Raw genomic sequence first — 23,310 nt, forward strand, 5'->3', positions numbered from 1 at the left:
TTGCGGTTAAAGAACTGTTTTCTTGAAGTTGAAAAGTGTGGATTAATTAGGCTTAAAGTGCGTGTGGCTATACATATACATACAGTAAACAGTACGTTGTGTCTTTTTTTTTCACATGCAGATGATGTCGGCAGACCCAAAAAAAAAAACAAAAAAAAAAAAAAAGTCTATTGTCTTCAGTTTCAGCTATATATCCAGCGGGTTATTAACCCATTTCGACGATGGGAACGATTCTGCAAAATGTCTTTCTAAATCCCGACTGTCTTCTTGAAAAAGCTGTGTTTTTCTACGTCAGTCGTTCTCAAAACACTTTCATGTCACTTTTCGCGATTCTTCAAAAATAGCAGACCTACAAGCTCGTAGCGCGCCACTCGGTGGCGCGCTACGAGCTTGTAGATCTGCTATTTTTCAACAGCTAAAGCATGACATGACGCTAACACCAGGTTAAACAACAGACTACCCCCCACCCCACCCCCCCCGACTTACATTGCTGATTTTTGAAAATAAAACAAATGCACTGTTTCATGAGCAGATAAAACTGTAATCATAACAGTATTCCCTTCTGTTCTGTTACACACCCTTCAACTCCCCTAAAAAAAAATGGCACTTGGAATCGGATGTCTCCTCCCCCCCCCCCCCCCCCAGCCCTAAAACAAATATGTAAAAAAAAGGATCCTTAATGTACTTGGGGGTACAGTAATGGTTAACAGTTTCTTTGGACAACTGACTCGACCATGTAGATATCAACCATTCCTCCTTTGAGAAATACTTTAAACCCCTGCTTTAACTCAAGTCTCCTTCACATGTTGACTACCTCATTATTCTCAGTTACATTAATGCCAGGTATAAAAAAAAAAAAAAAAACTAAATGTTATGGAGATCATAATATACAATCTTTTGCAGAAAATAGATCAGAAGTGGATTCTTTACATGCTGCCATGGTTGTTGCACTTGTAGACCAAAGCCTGATTTGCCCTTTTCGCGCCACAGCGACATGGTGAGATATGGATCACAAAAAAGGATCGGGGTTGAAGAATAAAGTCTCGGATCTGAAACGTGTCCATCATCATCAGTCTGTGCTTTTTCTCTTTCAGAAATCACTTTATCCGACACGGATTTTGCCAACAGTGGATATGGAAGCCCATTCTGACCGGGCACCCATTTTGGTGTCAGCATCATGTTATGCTTTAGCTATTTAAAAAATAGCAGATCTACAAGCTCATATCGCGCCACCGAGTGGCGCGATACGAGCTTGTAGGTCTGCTATTTTTGAAAAAATCGAAGAGCGACTGACATTTTTTAGAATCTGACCTCAGGTCAGAATGGGTTCATCAGACCAGTGTGTGTCCGGCGGAAACCTCGTATTATGAATCTGATCTCAGGTCAGAATGGGTTATAGCAGCAACGACGACAACAAAAATGGATGCTTTTCTGAGATAGTGGAACTAACAAACGGACAGGGAGGGGTAGTGTGCCCTCACCAGTAGGTCAACGATCAATCACAGGGGGGCAGCCTTTCCCAGAGAGAAGACAAGAGAGTGTGAGATGGAGAAACACACAGGGTGTGAGAGAATGTGTGTGTGAGAGTGTGAGAGTGTGTGTGTGTGTGTGTGTGTGTGAGTGTGAGTGTGTGTGTGAGTGTGAGTGTGAGTGTGAGTGTGAGTGTGAGTGTGAGTGTGAGTGTGAGTGTGAGTGTGAGTGTGAGTGTGAGTGTGAGTGTGAGAGTGAGAGTGAGAGTGAGAGTGAGAGTGAGAGAGAGAGAGAGAGAGAGAGAGAGAGAGAGAGAGAGAGAGAGAGAGAGAGAGAGAGGGGGGTGGTGGGGAATGGTGCCTGTGATATGAACTGCCAACTAGTTCTCTGACTCGACACAACCGTTGGCCCCGCTCTGCTATGCTTGGGGCCGTGACAAATGAAATAAACTAAGTGTGCCAGACCTCATGAGAGGGATTTAAGGGCTCACTGTTTTTCAGAGACATACAACCGTATTGCTTTATACAGGTCTGGGAAGAAGAAGGAGAAGGAGAAAAAAAAAAAAAAAAAAGCTACTTTGGATGATGATGATGGCTCAAGAGATTGCATAGAATTATATGGACTTCTTTATGTCTCCAAAAAAAAGGAGGTGTTTGGCGCCTGGTACGGTACAGCGGAGGCTATGCCCGGTCCCACACAGACCATAATATGTTAACCCATTCTGACCTGAGATCAGATTCACACGAGGTTTCCGCCGGACACACACTGGTCTGATGAACCCATTCTGACCTGAGATCAGATTCTAAAAATGTCAGTCGCTCTTCGATTTTTCAAAAAATAGCAGACCTACAAGCTCGTATCGCGCCACTCGGTGGCGCGATATGAGCTTGTAGATCTGCTATTTTTAAATAGCTAAAGCATAACATGATGCTGACACCAAAATGGGTGCCCGTTCAGAATGGGTTAACGCTGCCCACAGTGGAGGTTCTCGTGCAATGCTCCTACGACCAGGAGGACCGACGTGCTCGCATTGTCATGATATATATATATATATATACAAGTGAAAGTCATGTAAATAAAAAAGCCAGGTGGCTTTTTTTCTTTTTTTTTAGGAAGACAAGAGCAAACGTGCACTAAGAGGGGCTGCAGCGTGACCCGGTTAGAAGAAGGGGAGTTAAGTTTGCCTGGTTTAAAAAAAAAAAAAAAAAAAAACGATACCAGTTCATTTGATCAGCTCAAGTGTGGAGGCGGCGGCTATTGGCAACATGCAGAGTCTTCGTCTGCAAAAAGGTAGTCCGTTCACAGTCGTGTTGTGTTGTTGTTGTGTTGTTGTTGTGTTGTTGTTGTGGCTCAGCCGCTGAGCGGATGCAGGTCCACCTTGACCTTCTCTCCGCTGCTCAGCATGCCCACGGTGGGGTAGAGGCCGCCGGGCGGCACCACCACCTCCCTGCGCCCCATCAGCTTCCCGTTCCTGGTGAAGAACACCTGCAAGGAGAGCCACAAGGAGGCGCCACTGAGTCAATGTTCCATCTCGCGCGCGTACAGTGTTGGTTTTGGCAGCAGGTTTTTTCTTTTTATATATATTTTTTATCCCACGATTTTGTAACCCATTTTTACCCCCCTGTGTCAATCATCTAATGTGATCCTGGGCTCTACACACCCTCCACCAACCTAGTCCCCATATATGGGGGACAAGGGGAGAGCAACCTAGTCCCCATATATGGGGGACAAGGGGAGAGCAACGGACTTGAACTCATGCTTCCTTCATGCCTGAGTGTCCAAGTTGCTCCTTTACACCTGACAGGGGGGAGTTTCCCTGGTTGGACGTAGCGCGTGGAAGGAACACGTTATTCCAACCAGTTCCTTTCCCCTCCATCAGGCGTCCTGGCTGGCCAGGGGGAGGCAGTTTAGAGACCATGATTACTGCATGTTTTTGTGAGGGTACCTACCCTAGGGGACACGGGGAGAACATGTATGCAAACTCCACACAGAAAGGCCCTTTCGCCAACCCCGCCTTCGGGTATGGGCACTGATGACGCGGAGGAGGGAACACGCCGCCAGCACCCACAGCGCCCCGAGCGGGAATCGAACCCAGGACCTTCTAGCTGTGAGGCGACAGCACTACCAACTGTGCCACCGTGCGCCTTGGCAGCACATTTTTATTTTAGTTTTAGTCATAGGTCTCTTGAATAGTTTTCATTTAGTTTTAGTCACATTTTAGTCACCTGGAATGTCTTAAGAGTTAGTCTGGTTTTAGTCGACTAAATATCATAAGATTTTAGTCGACTAAATCTACAGGTGATTTAGTCGACTAAAATGTATTTTGGCGGGCCTTGTAATGGCGTCGTAATGACTGTTTTTACATTTGCTGAAAATAGCAGATCTACAGGCTCACAGCGCATCGCGCTGCGACGCTTTGTGAGCTTGTAGATCGGCTATTTTCAGCATGCAACCAAGTGTAAAATGACTTATACTGGATCTCTTGTCCACTAGTCCCTCCCTAACATTTTAGTCTACTTTTTATTTGTTGATGAAATTGTCAGTATATTTAGTCTTAGTTTTAGTCATCATAGCTTAGTTTTCAGATACCAGATACCGATACTAAAACAATCTTCGGTTGAGAAGAGCAGTCAACATGCCACTTACTATGTGAACAAAAGAATCATGCAGTGTGGATTTAAACAAATAGGCGATCATGTCTAAAGGTTAATTTAGACCCGAGTTAAAAACATTCACTTTGAAAGAATATATATTCAAAGATTTGCGCCACATTTTTACGATTTTTTCAAAAATAGCAGACCTACAAGCTCGTAGCGCGCCACTCGGTGGCGCGCTATGAGCTTGTAGATCTGCTATTTTTCAATAGCTAAATTATAACATAATGTGGTAACACTTTACAATAACGACCTGTTATAAAGCATTTATAAACATTTATAAGCAGTTTGTAGATGAGTAATAATCATGAACAGACTGTTTGTTGACATCCGTAAATGTTTACCTAAACATTTATAACTATGTGAATAGTTTACTACTTACTAATACCTTACTAATAACGTATAAATTATGTTTAAACATAGTTATAAATGTTTAGGTAAACATTTACGGATGTCAACAATGATTGTTCATGATTATTACTCATCTACAAACATCTATACATGTTTATAAATGCTTTATAACAGGTCGTTATTGTAAAGTGTTACCCATAATGTTTAAAACACCAAAAGGAGTTCCTGCCCAAAATGGGTTGTGGTACATGTCTGTGTGATCAACCTGTCGTGAAAGGGAGAGCACAGTAGCAAATCAGAGGAGCATCGAAAAAGCTTTTCAACTACCAATGCCGAGGACGACTTGTTCCCCGAGTCTGTCAAACATTTTAGTTAGAGCGCCTCCCACTCGAAGAAGAAAGGCTTAACATCTATTCAATTTTAGGCCTCGGATGAAGGCTGAGCTTGAACTGAGCAATATTGGAGGCTGTGCGCTGTGGCTCTACATTGATACAGCCTTATCGACGCGCACGCACACATGCACACACACACACACACACACACACACACACACACACACACACACACACACACACACACACACACCCCTCTGTAATGTCAAGGAACAAAGCTTTTGGGGTAATGTGTCCTGCTGAATAAACATCGACAAATCCCTGGATTATGACCCGGCCCCTTCTATTCTCAACCCCTTTGGGTTTCCGTGGCACTATACTGTATATATACAGTATAATAGCACTCGCTCTGCAAAACTTCCAACAGGCCCAGTCGCAAGCATGTCGAGAGGGAGACGTGTGTGTGGCCAGGGGTAAAACAGTGCTCCACGTCACTGGCAACACCGCTGTAATTAACCCACTTTGGTGTTAGCATCACGCTATGCTTTAGCTATTGAAAAATAGCAGATCTACAAGCTCGTAGCGCGCCACCGAGTGGCGCGCTACGAGCTTGTAGGTCTGCTATTTTGTGTTAAAGGGACACATTAGAAGGCCAGAGAGAGCGTTGGGTGGGTTCAATAGTAGGGTTCAAAGGTCACAGACCTTACCGTGATGCTACGGTGTGCTATCCTATGTGAAAGCGTGCAATAGTTTTGTGACTTGAAAGTATTAGGGAATTTATCGCCGTTAAATCCTACTCCCATACCCTTTTGCTCCTCTGAGCTGTACCCTGTGGACCCTTCCGACCTACGTTGGGAGGAAAGACTAAAGGTAAAAACACCTATTATTACCTCTGGTATAAGCCATTCTGACCTGAGATCAGATTCATACGAGGTTTCCACTGGACACACGCTGGTCTGATTAACAACATTCTGACCTGAGATCAGATTCATACGAGGTTTCCACTGGACACACGCTGGTCTGATTAACAACATTCTGACCTGAGATCAGATTCTAAAAATGTCAGTCGTTTTTTTTCTTTGATTTTTCAAAAATAGCAGACCTACAAGCGAGTGGCGCGCTACGAGCTTGTAGATCTGCTATTTTTCAATAGCTAAAGCGCGACATGATGCTATCACCAAAATGGGTTCCCGTTCAGAATGGGTTAAAGTAATGTCAACGTGTCAAATGTAATGCCGTGATGGCTGAAAAGGATCAGGATCTTTGTATCTTCCCGTTTACATCGCGTTGATGACATTATGGTATACGCTCGTGTGAAATGAATACTTAAAATACCGTCTCCGTTGTGTTCTTGTCTCCGTTGTGTGTGTGTGTGTGTGTGTCCCATATTAGTATTATTCTTTTAGTAACGTGTATGTTTGTGTGTCACAACCGTTGTTTGCGATGTTCCGTTCGCGGTTCAATGGCTGGTGTTTTGCTGTGGCTTTTGCTACCGTCAATCAGGACTAGTCCCATAGGCTAGAGAGGCATGCCATTGCTCAGAGACGAGGGCAACCAATCAGGACTAGTCCCATTGGCTAGAGAGGCATGCCGTTGCTCAGAGACGAGGGCAACCAATCAGGACTAGTCCCATTGGCTAGAGAGGCATGCCGTTGCTTAGAGACGAGGGCAACCGATCAGGACTGGTCCCATAGGCTAGAGAGGCATGCCGTTGCTTAGAGACGAGGGCAACCGATCAGGACTGGTCCCATAGGCTAGAGAGGCATGCCGTTGCTTTAGAGACGAGGCAACCAATCAGGACTGGTCCCATAGGCTAGAGAGGCATGCTGTTGCTTAGAGACGAGGGCAACCGATCAGGACTAGTCCCATAATAATTCTCTTAACCCATTTTGGGGTTTTAAACATGTTATGCTTTAGCTATTGAAAAATAGCAGATCTACAAGCTCATAGCGCGCCACCGAGTGGCGCGCTATGAGCTTGTAGGTCTGCTATTTTTGAAAAATCGTAAAAATGTGGCGCAAATCTTTGAATATATATTCTTTCAAAGTGAATGTTTTTAACTCGGGTCTAAATGGCTTAACCCATTCTGAACGGGAACCCATTTTGGTGTTAGCATCATGTCGTGCTTCAGCTATTGAAAAATAGCAGATCTACAAGCTCATAGCGCGCCACCGAGTGGCGCGCTACGAGCTTGTAGGTCTGCTATTTTTGAAAAAAAATCGAAGAACGACTGACATTTTTAGAATCTGATCTCAGGTCAGAATGGGTTCATCAGAGCAGTGTGTGTGTGTCCAGTGGAAACCTCGTATGAATCTGATCTCAGGTCAGAATGGTTTAATAAGGCATGACCTCACTCACCGTGACCTTCCTGCCCTCCGGTCCGCGCTCCAGCTCGTCGCTGTCCTCCTCCTCCTCCTCCTCCTGGTCGTTGAGGTACAGGACGTTCTGGATGCTGCCCCGCCCCCTGGGCTGGACGTTGAGCTGATCCCAGTCGTCCAGGTCGGCTGAGGAGGAGAGGGTTCGTTTGTTAAATACTTAACCCATTCTGACCTGAGATCAGATTCTAAGAACGTCTTCTACATCCTGACAGTTTTCAGGAAAAAGCCATGTTTCTGTGTCAGTCGTTCTTCGGTTTAAAAAAAAATAGCTGACCTACAAGCTCGTAGCGCGCCAGCTTGTAGATCTGCTATTTTTCAATAGCTAAAGCATGACGTAATGCTAACGCCAAAAGGGGTTCCCACCCCAAAATGGGTTTTAAAGGACCACTTCACCACTTTTCAACCTATCTTCATATAATAGGTCCTCACTAATAATCATGAAAAAATGGTGAAATGTTTTTCTACTCGGTCTGTGTCTCATAGGAGGGCTGTGGGCAGTTCAGAAACCGTCATCGATGGGGAATACAAGCTAATAAAAACTGCAGGCTTTCTAGTCCCGAGAAGTTGCAATGCAAAAATGGAAGCCATCGTTTTGACGATAATGAAAATGTAATTGTAATGTAATTGTTTAAAAAAAGAATCTGCCTAATGATGATGTCACTGGAAGACGGTTTCTAAACTGCCCACAGCCCTCCTATGAGACACAGACTGAGTAGAAAAAAATCGTGCCATTTTATCATGATTTTATTAGTGAGGACCTATTATATGAAGATGGGTTGAAAAGTGGTGAACTGGTCCTTTAACGTTCCAAAAGTGAGATGTTGCTACAGTTGTCTGATGCTAAACCCCTCTAAGCAGGTTTAAGAGTGAAACCTCCCACAGACATGCAAAGCCAAGCCAACAATAACGCTCTAAATGAGTGACGATGTAATTGCCGATGATGCTGAACCCTCTGACCTCACCTTCCGCTATTGCAGAATGTAATGTCTCCTGAACTCCCTGCCTTTACCTTCACCGTCCAGGAAATCAGTCTCCCCCGAGCCCTCGGGTAACTTCACCACCCGGCACCAAGTTCACACTGACGCCTAGCTAGTTATAGCCTAGCTAGTTATAGACACTATTTGTTTTTATTTAACCTTTATTTAACCAGTAAAAAAACCACATTGAGACTGTAGTCTCTTTTACAAGTGTGAACTGGCCAAGACAAGAGGCAAAAGAAGTGACACAGCTCTGCCAGTAACAAAAGAAAATACACAACAAAAAAACAGGACAGACATACAATGCTCATACATACAGTACCCACCCACTACCGAAGAAGCTCAAAGGGAGAACAGGGACGTTTAATAACGCGGCCAATACAAATGTCTTCTAAGTTAATACCTAACCTACACTGTACTAAAAATGTTAAAAGCTGGAGCAGAGTACTGAGGCTTTCCGTACTAAATGCTTATGCGAGATGCCCGTGCGTGTACGTGTGAGTGTTTAGACGTCAAAACGTGTCGCTAAAAATAATTGTTTGGGTTCAGTCGTGAAGAAGTGAAGTGTTTTTTAAACAGAGATGGGCAAAATACATTGAAAATGTATTTTGATACAAAATACAAATACTGGGTCAAAAAATTTATCTAAATACAAAATACAAAATACATCTTCCATCCCCATCGAAATACAAATTACAAAATACAAAAAAGTATTTCAAATACGTATTTCAAATACATGTATTTCAAATACTGCCCATCTCTGATGGGCAAAATATATTGAAAATGTATTTTGATACAAAATACAAATACTGGGTAAATTTTTTTATCTAAATACAAAATACATCTCATTTCTTCCATCCCAGCAAAATACAAATGACAAAATACAAAAAAGTATTTCAAATACGTATTTCAAATACATGTATTTCAAATACTGCCCATCTCTGTTTTTAAAAGGGTTTGTTGGGTTAGGGTTAGAGTTGTTGCACTTTCCGTAGATCAGGTGCAGGACAGGCAGCAAGTATCACAAAAAAATAATCATACTAGTGGTTATGCTTGTATAGAAAATTGTCAATGCACTTGCAGTGCGAGCGTCACAACCCTGTGCGATGCCCAAAACGTGGCGGATTTGTATGATATCACCAATTACATTGCGCAATCATGTTACGCTTTAGCTATTGAAAAATAGCTGTAGGTCTGCTATTTTGGAAAAATTGAAGAACGACTGACCTAGAAAACATGGCTTTTTCAGAAAACTGTCAGGATGTAGAAGACCTTTTTTAGAATCTGATCTCAGGTCAGAATGGGTTAAGTCACATTAACCCATTTTGCGCGGTACAAAGGGCTTGGGAGAAGCCCTACCGCTGTTCTCTTCACTATGCCATCTCTCTCTCTCTCTCTTGAAGCGGAGTCTTGCACAAATGCCAACAATGACATCAATCGCAAACGTCGTGATCTCACAATGTGCATAGAAGTGAGAAGTGAGGTCATTTGTTATATTCAACTAATTCAATGATAGAATCAATCAAAGCGGTCTTCCGTTGTTAAGTAAGGAGTGAGTGAAGCGTAAAGGCTCGCGTAAATATTTGGTTGTTACTCAGAGATACGTTACAACTAATTGGAGTAGTGCAACGGCTTTCATTTTAATAACGTGGAAAGTCTTGACATAAAGGCCATTCATGCTATAACTATACTTTAGCTATAGAAAATTAGCAGATCTACAAGCTCATAGCGTGCTAGTTTTGAAAATCGTGAAAATGTGGCGTAAATCTTTGAATATATATTCTTTCAGAGTGAAGGTTTTTTAGCTCAAATCTTTGCTTCTGGGACTAAATATTTTCAGATGGGGGGGGGGGGGGGGGGGGTCGGTGGCATATTACATACATTTTTTGGGGTTCTTGACATGAAATATTGAGAGCCACTGATATAGAAACATGAGGTTTTTCAGAAAAAAGGCCTAAATGGGTTAACTAAGCTAAGTTTGAACTTTGGTGTGAGGTGGTGCCAACCGGCTATACTCTAACTGAACCCAACTGTACTCAACTTCACCATCCAGGCCTTTCTGTGTGGAGTTTGCATGTTCTCCCCGACGTCCCCGTGTCCCCTAGGGTAGGTACCCTCACAAAAAAACATGCAGTAATCCTGGTCACTAAACTGCCTCCCCCTGGCCAGCCGGGGCGCCTGATGGAGGGGAAAGGAACTGGTTGGAATAACAGTTCCTTAAAGGAGCAACTTGGACACTCAGGCATGAAGGAAGCATGAGTTCAAGTCCGTTGCTCTCCCCTTGTCCCCCATATAATGGGGACTAGGTTGGTGGAGGGTGTGTAGAGCCCAGGATCACATTAGATGATTGACACAGGGGGTGAAAAATGGGTTACAGAATCGTGGGAATAAACATTTAAGGAAAATGTCCTCACCTTCACCGTCCAGGATGTAGTCCCTCGGGAACATGATCCCACAGCCCATGATGTCCCCTTTGAAGCACCGGGGCCCGAAAGCATCTCCGACGCCGCTACCGTGGAAGATCTTCCCGTCGTCTGTCAGAAGAGAAAAAGAAAGACAGAGACAGAGATAATAAGATAGATTTTAAACCCATTTAGACCTGAATTAAATAAAAACATTCACTTTTAGATATTATTTTTTTTGCGGCTTACGCCTTTATTGATTTTTAAGGGATAGAAAGTAGGCTGACAGGAAACGGGAGAGAGATGGGGGGATGACATGCGGTAAAGGCCGTGTCGGGTCCGGGAGTCGAACCCGCGGCACACCGCGACTGGATCACCAGTCCGGTGCCCAGACCGTTACGCTACGGCCTGGGCCAACATTCACTTTTGAAAGAATATATATTCAAAGACTTGCGCCACATTTTCATGATTTTTCAAAAATAGCAGACCTACAAGCTCGTAGCGCGCCACTCGGTGGCACGCTATGAGCTTGTAGATCTGCTATTTTTCAATAGCTAAATTATAACATAATGTTTAAAACACCAAAAGGGGTTCCCGCCCCCAAAATGGGTTAAGCCCCTGCTTATAACCATTTTGACCTGAGATCAGATTCCAAAAATGTCTTCTACATCGCGACAGTTTTCTGAAAAAGCCATGTTTCCATGTCAGTCGTTCTTCGATTTGTCAAAAATAGCAGACCTACAAGCTCGTAGCGCGCCACTCGGTGGCGCGCTATGAGCTTGTAGATCTGCTATTTTTCAATGGCTAAAGCATAACATAATGCTAACACCAAAAGGGGTTCCCCGCCCCCCAAAAATGGGATAACGGTGAGTGCTGCGTTTTGGGGAAACTCGGCTGCTTTGGTGTTGCGTTGGCAATTTTACCCGTGTGCTCGCCATGTGCAGCACTTTTCCCCCTGCCTGCCCGAAAGCTAAAATATTTTGAACTCTGGCGTCTGGAAGCGGTTTCTTCAGGCAAGCGTCAAGATCACTACTTTGGTTTTCCAATGGAGGGCATTTCTCCATGCTTAGAAAATACTCCCAACGCAACTGAACATGACATGGTGAGTATATAAGACACATTCCCCCCCCCCCCCCCATCTTGAAAACTATTTACCTGAATGCACTTACAATACAATCGTTCAACCTCACACTCCCAATTACCAAAAAAAAAGGTGAAAACACTATTCCATATATATTCTTTTACAAACACCTCCGGTTTCCTACAGTATAACATCTCTCAAGGACATCCCCTCCAAAAAAAAAACCAACATCATCATCATCATCATCCAGTGGGAACACATCGAAAACAACACACACCGTAGGAGTTGCGACGAGAGACAACAATGGAGGAGGAGATGGGAAAAAAAAGGCAAAAGAAAAACATTGCCGAAGGTAGCCTGCAGACACTGCTCTCCTCGAGCGCAGCGGCGTCGTGGTAAATATTTATGGAGTTGTCATGGGACCCGTCCACCGGCTCAGGATACTGTTTAAACAATCTCTATCTGTAGCACGGGGGGAGGGGGAGACGGAGACACTGTATCATTACTCGCTCCCATGCGGGGCCCTGTCACAACACCACCACACACTAGGCAAACACTGGAGCCACACCAGCACAGGAGCGGGTTGTGTGCGGGGTAAAAATAGCCCGAGTCGGGTCGCTCGGGGCTTTGGAGTCTAAAACGTGTTTAGCGTTGGAAGGTAACCGGTACAATAAATTTTTTTTTTTAGAATAATTAGGGCTGTCAATCGATTAAATATTTAATCTGATTAATCGCATGATTGTCCATAGTTAACTGTGATTAATCGCAAATTAATCGCATATTTTTTATCCGTTCTAAATATACCTTAAATCAGTGGTTTTCAAGATTTTTCTTATCAAGGCCCATTATTTATTCTGCATTTGAGCCACGGACCACCATTTGATGACATTTAGCCTTCCAGACCCAAACTAAAGAACTGTATTGATGTTGGCCAATGGTACCATTACTAGAGATAACAGGCCATGTTGATCAAAATAACATGTTTTCTAAATTTTCTAATTGTGTAGACTTAAATTAACTTAAGTGATTCAGCTGTTTAACAATTATTCAACTCTTCAGTGTAAAATTGCCATGCATCTCTCAACCATTCTGTCAAACTTCACAGTGCATTAATCGCGCATCAAAAAAAAAAGGGCCGTTAAAAGGATTGTGAGTTAACTAGTTAATAGTGCGTTAACTTTGACAGCCCTAAGAATAATACTTCACGTGCTTGGAAAATATACAATAATTGGGACACCCGCAGACGTTAAAATGTGCAGTATCGGGGAGGGTGTTTGTGTGTTAAAATGTTTGAAAGGCTTTATTTTTGAAAGATTTAAGGACCCCTATATCAAAAGGCCTCCTTGATTAGAAGAGGTCACTGTGACATTTGGCCTAGTTAAGGCAGGTGTGTGAGTTTAGATGATTGCACTCACTGGATAGTAATGCAGAGCAGAGGGTCAAGTCAGGGGGTGGATTAGAGCGGCGTGAGTTTTTTTAGACGTCCCCTTTGTTGTTATTGATGTGTCATTCTGCACTTTATATCCAATTCTGTCTCTACACCGTTAAAACTGAAAGGAAATGATGAACATCTTTTGCTAACTCTCCATGTAGCCTAAGGTGATGTAATCACTTGAGCTGAAGCGCCTTCAGCTCAACGTTGGCTGGCACTGTATCAGACAAGACTTTTAGTGACACTTCATCAATCAATACAAAACAAGTTTTTGAGAATACACAATGAAATTCTTATTTCACTTACAACGCTTCTGGGATCTTTTTTTTTTTTTCTTAAATTCTTATCCCACGATTTTGTAACCCAGTTTTTCTTTTCACCCAGTGCCAATTATCTAATGTAATCCTGGGCGCTACACTTCCTCTGCCAACCTGGGGGGGGGGGGGCAGCGGACTGACCTCATGCCTCCTTCTATGCATGAGGAGTCCAAGCTGCTTCTTTTCTCCTGACAGGGGGGAATTTCCCCGGCCGGACGTAGCGCGTGGAAGGGACACGTTATTCCGACCAGTTCCTTTCCCCTCCATCAGGCGCCCCGGCTGGCCAGGGGGAGGTATTTTTAGAGACCAGGATTACTGCATGGGATCATTTTTAACGTTTACTCGCACCTATAACCCCCGGTCGATGCCAAACTTTTTGTACACACGCACTTCCCTGGATGCCAACGATGAACCTCTTCCCCAGGTTTTCCAGAACGGTCCGTTATAGCGCCACCAGAAGGGGGCCGACTTTTGAAAAAAAAAATTGTTGTTTAAGCCGGATCGGTCCTATATTTCCATCCTAATTGGCTAACTTTGGCTATCAAAGTTTGCAGGATTGAACAAAAAGCCTGAAATCATGAACGCAGCGTGCAATTTACGTGAAATCTTTCACAGACTTTCCTACTAGGCTGTGGAATATATCCCACCCTTTTCACATTGGCCTGTTATAGCGCCACCAACAGGTGGATTTTTGCAAAACACATTTTTGGAACAAAATGTCTCAAATCATCCAATTGCCATCCAAGGCAATTATAGGCCTATTATAGCGCCACCAGGAGGCCACAACCTGACCTGCCCTGGTGGAGACCTGTGCCCCGAGGGGCACTTTATCTAGTTTAATGTACAGTTGTACACCAGACAAGTTTTACATTGCTCATTCAATATTTACTTCATCAGACAGGCCTATACAAACCCATTTAACTTCAACCTCATTGAAAACACACATTCCAGGTGCTGGTGACTTACTAAAAAAATGCATATAATATAATAAATGAATCTAGCATGGTTTGATGGGCTTATAGGAGGGAAGGTGTCTGACAAAATAAACATGAAATATCCAAACATTGAATCAAACAACGTAAAGAAATTACCCCAGAAGTGTTAAAGTGAAATACCCCTTTAAAAGTTGGAGCCAGGTGGTTGAACTAGACTTAACCCATTCAGGCCTGACGTCGAAATAAAAATAAAGTCTTCTAAATCATGAACATTTTCGGAAAGATTTTAGGCACATTTTAACGATTTTTCAAAAATAGCAGACCTACAAGCTCATGGGCCTATGATCTTGTAGATCTGCTATTTTTCAATAGCTAAAGCATACATAATGCTAACACCAAAAGGGGTTCCCGCCCAAAATGGAAACAGGAAAATCATTATGGGGATAAAATGTTTGCTCTGTGGGCATGGAAAGGTAACATTTGGAGTTTAAATGTAACATTTTACAAATTTAACACAAACAACATTTGACTGTATGCATGTCTAGCTGGTGTTGAAGATGACGTTAACTACTTTGCTAGGGGTTTGATGCAAGGCTATTATTATTATTTCCTGGGCCTGGCGCAAAGCCAACTCAGATCGTGACAAATCATGACAACAAACACAATATTTTGTGCCGATCAAATAATTTGAAAGAAGGAAATAAATGCAGGATACAACACTATTTGTTTTGTTTTTCTTCTTACTAATCATTTGATCGGCCCAAAACATTGTAATTATTGTCATGATTTGTCACGATCCGAGTTGGCTTTGTCCGCGGCGTATAACCGTCTTTATATAAATACTTTTTGAAAAGCCTATGGAGAAAATTATCCCATTCTGAACGGGCACCCATTTTGGTGTCAGCATCATGTCGTGCTTTAGCTATTGAAAAATAGCAGATCTACAAGCTCATATCGCGCCACCGAGTGGCGCGATACGAGCTTGTAGGTCTGCTATTTTTGAAAAATCGAAGAGCGACTGACATTTTTAGAATCTGATCTCAGGTCAGAATGGGTTAATCAGACCAGTGTGTTGTCCAGTGGAAACCTTGTATGAATCTGATCTCAGGTCAGAATGGGTTTTAACGGAGATTCATTTCCTGGGCCACTCGTCGTTCTGACTGCGACGCTCTATAGAGGGCTAGAACTGGAGCTGGGGGCCAGCCAGGGCTGGAGGAAACACCGGCTGGGGAGTGGAGAGGGAGGGCAGGCCCTCTGGCTCCTGAGCCGTTACAGAAACCTGGCTGCGGATGGACTAAAACAGGGAATGGGGGGGGGGGGGGGGGGGAAATGCACCGGCCTTCGTAACATGAGAGTTTTGTCTGGAAAAGACTGTGCTTCCCATTCCCTGCCCAGGGAACGTCGACTTCACAGACTCCTAAAACATGAAATATAAAAATATATATGATTCCAGAATACCACACAAGAGGTTGCACATGTTCTTAACACTTTACTATAGAGTCCATGGTGCGGCTGCCATATGATTTAAACTGCAATCAAAGATTCGAGCCGAGTTAATGACGGCCATTTTTGGGCCCATAATGGCTGGGAGGCCCTAGCTGTAAAATACAGCTCAGCGGTCCAGGCTACCTTGGCTGGTAATCCAGTCTGGCAGTGTGCCGCGGGTTCGACTCCCGATCCCCACGGCCTTTATACTGCATGTCAACCCCCTCCCCCACCCCCCATCTCTCTCCCCATTTCCTGTCAGCCTACTGTACCGTCTGTATACAGGTCCATTTTGTAATTCAAGAGTCAAATCAAGACTCTTGGATCTTACCATGTACAGTATGCTGCCAGTACAATGGTTTAGTCACTGAGACATTGCTTTGACAGTGACTCAATTAAAGGTATATTCAGTGATTTCACTCAAAAAACCTTAGGTTTCGTTTTTGGCTGTGGGACCCAGCCTTTCGTCCAATCAGGATATAGAGTAAAAAACCGAAACCTAAGGTTTTTTGACCCCCAGGGGTTAACTGGGGACAGGGAGAAACTCCTTATATGGTCAGCACACTCTATAGTAGGGAGGATTATCACAACAAAACAAAAAAATAAGTGATATTTGAATTAAGTGAAATCACTGAATATACCTTTAAGATCAGGTGAAACCACTGTTGTACCGTACACACTGTATACGCTAAATTGAGCAACAAAGATTGTGTGGCCGTCACGTCATGCCGGTGGCAGTCAGTGCACCAGCCCTGAGCTAAAGGGTGTTGAGTCACAATGTGTGAGTCATTGATGGGGGGGGGGGGGTGGGGGCATTCTAAAAGGGACCTTTTGCCAGGAAGTTGATAGGGTTAATGCTTGCTGGAAGGAGCACTCACTGCCTGGATGTCTGTCTGTCTGTCTGTCTGCTCCTGACAGAGCCCACGGCCTGTCTGTAGAAACAGTATTGAATTTATTTGGCCCAAAATGATTTATATATATATATATATATAATCCTGTTAATCACACAATTAAAGACCGTTGATCGTTTGCAGCTGGCGTTAATTACCTTCGCGCTGCGCAAGGGTATTATTCACTATAGCGCCCCCACACCGTCACTAACTTGTGGATTATATAGTTTGGTAAACTTGGAAACTAAAGAAAAAGAAAAGAAAAAAAGTCTGTCCTGTCTCGAGTTGAAACCATAGACTGTAAAGAATATGGACAAAGCGTTCCCCGGGTCTAACATGAACGTAAAATGAAGCCTGAAATTCCTTGCACTCTAATGCACTGTAAGTCGCCATCTTTCTTGATCCGTTCTGGTCCAGTTGGCCATTGGCTGGCCCAGACAACGAGGCGGGACCTCCCCCCTTCTTCTCCGTTGTTTTTTATTTTGACTCGAGTGGGTGGGGGATCCCGATCATAGACTGTAACGGTAGCCACGCCCCTCAGAACATGCGCGACTTTATGGTCATTTATTTTATAAATGGGACCATAATTTTCCAAAAAGAATATTATGACATTAGAAATGAGACTTTAAACTAGTGACTGGAAGCAGAAAGTATTCATGACCATGTTTATTAAGGTAATACAGTCTAGGTGAAGTTGGGCCCAAATACATGGGCCTCTATGGAGCTATGGGGCTTTTTGGGTACAGTCCCGCGCCACAACAGGCCATTATATGAACTTTCAGGAAGTCCCGATTTCAAAAGAGGCTTCACGAAATATCTGGCTGACTGCCCCCCTGGTTGAAACGGTGCCCGCTGCCTGTGTGTGAGCCTGTGAGGGGGGGACATTGTGACATTGTGTTCATTGTCATGATTTGTCACGATCCGAGTTGGCTTTGTCTGCGGCGTAACCGTCTTTAAATAAATACTTTAAGAAAAGCCTATGGGGAAAAATGCATTGGGATTTATTTCCTGGGCCACTCGTCGTTCTGAAAGGGGGAGGGACTGCGACGCTCTATACCTATTGTCGGCCTATACATCGGTGCTACCCCTAGTAGAAACACAACCCACAGCACCACCACTCACTGCCCGGACGGCTGTCTGTCTGTCTGTCTGCTCCTGACAGGGCACCACGGCCCATTTGACCAGTAGAAACACAACCCACAGCACCACCACCGCCACACGGGGGACAGACTAGAGGTCCTCACTGGGCCAAGCTCCCAATATAACCCGTTCTGACCCGAGATCAGATTTAAAAAAATGTCTTCTACATCCCGACAGTTTTCTGAAAAAGCTATGTTTCTGTGTCAGTCGTTATTTGATCTTTTCAAAAATAGCAGATCTACAAGCTCATAGCGCGCCACTCGGTGGCGCGCTATGAGCTTGTAGATCTGCTATTTTTCAATAGCCAGAGGCCCACAAAAGCTCAAACTACAGAAGCTATAAGAGAACACACGGATATGCTTGGCAGGACATTTGCGTTCTGTATATCTGGAATATTATTGTGAGTCAAATGATAGCCTTAGAAGTCAATAATATAATATAATATATTTAATAATAATAAAAAAATAAATACATTTAACCCATTTTTGGCGGGAACCCCTTTTGGTGTTTTAAACATTGTTATGATTTAGCTATTGAAAAATATCAGATCTACAAGCTCATAGCGCGCCACTCGGTGGCGCGCTATGAGCTTGTGGCACAAATCATTGAATATATATTTCAGAGCGAACATTTTTAACTAAAATATTTGCTTCTGGGGGGGTCCCTGTGACTACATATTTTCAGATGGGGGTCGGTGGCCAATTACATATAATTTTTGGGGTCCTTGACATGAAATGCTGAGCACCACTGAGATAGAAACATAGGTATTTCAGAAAACTGTCAGGTTTTGTAAGACTCTTTTTTTTTTTTTTTCGACGTCAGGCCTAAATGGGATAAAAGACCAACCCTTTATTTTTAAAAGCCAGTATGATAGAGCTATACCTGGACAAAAAGCAGTGTCATGCATTTAGCATATGACAAAAACGTGTCCTGTGAGATTTGGTCAACATAGATAAATTCCATACTAAGGGATAGTCTGGCAGACCTTTTAGACCTATGGATACAGAGCTAAAAAAAACCACCCATAAAAAGTCAGCTAACAAACTGCATAGAAACACCTTTTTCGCTTTCGCATTCTTTGGCTCATGTGCCAAGCATTGGAAAAGTAAGGTAATAAACTTAAAGCGTTCCTCCTTTAACAGATCCTGCCTGTGGTTACGTTGCCTTGCCATATATAATGTTTGGGGTGTGTGTACGTTTTGTATTCACGGTCTGCCAAGGAGTGCAATTTCTGAGGTTCTCGAGCTGCTCCATGAAAAACCAAGGCTGCGTTGGAGGAGATGCGAGGAGCCGTGTTGGGGGAAAGTAAAAAAATATATATATATATATATATATATATATATATATATAACTTTGAATTAAAAGTAAGTTATATTCCACACTACTACTTTCTGTGCAGTCCTGAATTTACCATACGTGATTAACCCATTTTGGTGTTAGCATTATGTCATGCTTTAGCTATTGAAAAATAGCAGATCTTACAAGCTCATAGCGCGCCACCGAGTGGCACGCTACGACCAAGACGACGGCATACCGATCCGGCACAGCGACTCGCGCCGCGTTCCGTGTTTTACACTCCACCTGCTGCCTGCTTGGTCAACCACCCATTGAACTAAGAAAAGAAACCATGCTTGCTGATGAAAGGACACGTTTGTTTGTCGCCTATACGACGGGTAAACATTGCACACACGACACTTTAAGCGTTCCAAATGGAACAAAGACTGTGGCGCTACTGCTAACATCAGGAGACTTTGAAACAAAAAGGAAAATGAAGGAAATCGGCAATTATAAAACAAACGGATGAAGCGTTTATTTTTTTGTTGGTTTGATTTAAGGGTTCATTGCATACTGTGTTAAATGAAATGCACGTGTGTATCTTAATGGCACCGTTTTAAATGGGTTTTAAATGTGTGGTTAATAAGTGCGTGAGCCAGTTGAAAAGATGTCAAAGCCGGGTAATTTAAGCCACAAGGGCATCTAAAAAAAGGGCCAGAAGCACAACCAGGAACCAGCGCAAACTAAAAGACCGCCTCAGCGCCAATTTAATTTAGGGAAAAATTGACACAGATGTTTTGGATTCCTCCTCTCAAATGAGTTAAGGACAAGCACAAGTTGTGTTTGTGTCACCAAAAGGAAAATGTTGTGTGTGTGTGTGTGTGTGTAGGTCAAAAGGTAACGGTGTCAAAAGAAGACAAAGGGCATCTAAAAAGGGACCTGCACAAATAAGGAACCTGCACAGGCAGATTGGAGAACCAGTCCAACAATGGAACCAATTCATTAATGAGTGCAAAGAGAGGTTGTTGTACAACTTTTGCACACTGGGAAAGCCAAGCAAAAAGAGCAAAACAAGGTGTCGTTCTAAAACAAGGCTCCAGTGTGTACTGTAACTTCCAAGAATATGTTGATGCTGTAGAAACGGATTTAGACATTTTTTTAAAAGGACATTCATGATTCCATTGAAACTCCTACGAGTGACCCGCGTCTCAAAATGGCCACATGTGTGCAGGTCACACAGAAATGTCGTCCAAGACGTGCAAAGGAAGAGAAGTGGCAGAACGAAGCTGCGGCAGAGTTCACAGCCACACGAGCACTTAACCCCTTTTGGTGTTAGCATTATGCTATGCTTTAGCTATTGAAAAATAGCAGATCTACAAGCTCGTAGCGCGCCACCGAGTGGCGCGCTACGAGCTTGTAGGTCTGCTATTTTTGAAAAATCGAAGAACGACTGACATAGAAACATGGCTTTTTCAGAAAACGGTCAGGATGTAGAAGACATTTTTTAGAATCTGATCTCAGGTCAGAATGGGTTAATGATTGTGGCAGAGCAAGAGCAACACAAAGAGAGGTTGCAGCAGCCGGAAGCGGAGAGTGTCTCCGGTCAACAGTCTACGGAGAGAATCAGGCAGGAACTTGAGCATTTGGAAGGTGCTCAAAAAGGGTTGGCTGCTACACAGGCTCTGCTGCCTATACGTACACCATACAAGTAAGACGCGCGAACGCGGGAAGAGAACGCAGCTCGTAAATTGCAATAAATTACCTACTTTTAAGGAGGTTTTTTTAAGTTCTCCTGTGTTTTTTAAAGATATTTTTTTAAGTTAAGGTTTTTTAAAGTTACGGTTTTTTAAGTCCTTTTTTTAGTGTGTGCGTGCGTGCATGCTTTTTTTTTCTGTAATTCTTTTTACTTTAAAGTTTTTTAAGTTAAGTTTTTTTGTGTGTGTGTGTGTGTGTGTGTGTGTGTGTGATACAGCTGCACCCTCTGGTGTCGGGCGGGTGGTATTACAGCGTGACACACAGACACACACACAGACATGTTCTGCTAGGTCTCATAGTTAGTGCTCACTGCGTTCGCAACCATGTCAGCAACTGGAACCCGCCATGGTGAGCCTGGACGCTGAAGGTGCCCTGGTTCAGCTCAAAGGGCACCGGTGTTGCTGACTCTTTCAACGTAAACAAGGAGGCAGAAGGGTTGAAACCCGTTGCTCCGGAAGCAGTTGAAGCAAAGAAGCCTGTTGCAGGAAAGAAACGTGCAACCGTGCAACGGCTAAGAAGCCAAAGAAGGTGGCAAGCCAAGAAGCCTGCAACCACAAAGAAATCACAGAAAGCCAAGAAACCCGATGCCAAGAAAGTAGCAGCTAATTATGGCCAGAAGAAGTCCACCAAGAGACCCAAGAGAGTAGGCAACAAGAAAGACAAAGGGCCTTCAAATGCAAGGAAACGAAAGTGGAAGCATCAAGGAAATAAAATCAGGAACTAAATGGAAAACCATCACAAAGGAAGGAAAACACAAAATGTCAAGGAGCACAGGAAAAGAGGGATGCTTTTAAATGATGCTAAGGTGGGAGGAAAGAATGGTAGACCTCCTGACTAAGGGCTGGAAGACGGTTAGTCTTCCAGTGACATCATCATTAGGCAGATTGTTTTTTAAACAATTTTTTTTTACAAAAATGTTTAGATTTTTATTATCGTGAGAACGATGGCTTCCATTTTTGCAACGCAACTTTTCAGGACTAGAAAGCCTGCAGTTTTTATTAGCTTGTATTCCCCATGGATGATGTCACTGGAAGACGGTTTCTGAACTGCCTACAGCCCTCCTATATGAGAGGGCTGATTATTGATGATGATCAATTATGATTATTATTATTATTATTAGTGAGGACCTATTATATGAAGCTAGGTTGAAAAGTGGTCCTTTAAACCACTGCTCCTTTGGGGTTTCAAGGTCATAGGTCATTTCTCTTGTTTGACAATCAAAGTTTGTTTATTTTTACATGTTTGGAAAGGGTTTTTGTTTGTTGTACACATCATTTGGAAAACTCTTTATTTGAAGTGATTTGAAAATTTGATTTGTCAATTTGGCTCTACTCAAACACTTACTAAGACCTTTCATGCTGGTCTGGCCTGTCTCTGGTACCCCCCTCAAAGGTATTTAAGACTAATGATTAGGCATGTAATGATATATCGTATATCGATATTATTCCCGACGATATGAATCGATTCATTGAAATAAATTAAATAAAAAATAAAAATAAAAAAAACTTTTTTTAGGGGGGCTAGTGTGTGAGGACCTATTATATGAAGCTAGGTTGAAAAGTGGTCCTTTAAACCTTTTTAATGATAAAATTCACCGACCTCAAATTCCAACTGGCCATATTAAAACTCCTAAATATCGTGCTCAGCTCTGGGATTTTCCCCAGCACATGGAATCAAGGGCTGATAACGCCACTCCACAAAAGTGGAGACAAATATGACCCAAATAACTACCGCGGGATTTGTGTAAACAGCAACCTCGGAAAGATACTCTGCATGATCCTCAACCACAGAATTCTAAATTTCCTGACAGAAAGCAATGTTCTGAGCAAATCACAAATTGGCTTTCTACCAAAATATCGCACAACAGACCACATTTACACTCTCAACACCCTAATTGACAACCAAATAAACAAAAACAAAAGCAAATTATTCTCCTGCTTTGTCGACTTCAAAAAAGCATTCGATTCAATTTGGCATGAGGGTCTGATGTACAAACTGTTGGAAAGTGGCATTGGGGGGAAAACCTATGACATCATAAAATCAATGTACACTAACAACAAATGCGCAGTCAAAATAGGCGAAAAGCACACAGACTTTTTCCCCCAAAGCCGTGGAGTTAGACAGGGATGCAGCCTGAGTCCAACACTCTTCAACATATATATCAACGAATTAGCAAAAACGCTAGAACAGTCTACAGCTCCAGGCATCCTCTTGGCAAACACAGAAATCAAATGCTTACTTTACGCAGATGACCTGCTGCTGCTGTCCCCAACCAAGGAAGGACTACAGCAGCAACTTGATCTCCTACACAAATTCTCCCAGACATGGGCCCTGACAGTGAACCTAACCAAGACTAAAGTCATGATATTTCAAAAAAGGCCCAGCCGCCAAAACCACCAATTTTTCCTAAATACAATCCCACTAGAACAAACTAAA

The 23,310-nt window shown here is 43.1% G+C and overlaps 1 protein-coding gene across 1 annotated transcript in view; it reads right to left on the reverse strand.

The window, feature by feature from the left end:
* Positions 1 to 2,665: 2,665 nt before the first annotated feature.
* The window catches only part of spryd3 (SPRY domain containing 3), a 63,494-nt gene continuing 42,849 nt past the window's right edge, over positions 2,666 to 23,310 (reverse strand). Inside the window, exons 8-10 of the mRNA XM_083768848.1 lie at positions 10,577 to 10,696; positions 7,166 to 7,311; positions 2,666 to 2,955 (exon numbers count right to left, since the gene is read on the reverse strand). Coding sequence (XP_083624974.1) covers positions 2,821 to 2,955; positions 7,166 to 7,311; positions 10,577 to 10,696 — 401 coding nt within the window. The 3' untranslated portion in view covers positions 2,666 to 2,820. The remainder of the gene's footprint in view (positions 2,956 to 7,165; positions 7,312 to 10,576; positions 10,697 to 23,310) is intronic.

Source organism: Protomyctophum parallelum, assembly GCF_964188405.1.
Source record: "Protomyctophum parallelum genome assembly, chromosome: 7".
NCBI classification, from domain to species: Eukaryota; Metazoa; Chordata; class Actinopteri; order Myctophiformes; family Myctophidae; genus Protomyctophum; species Protomyctophum parallelum.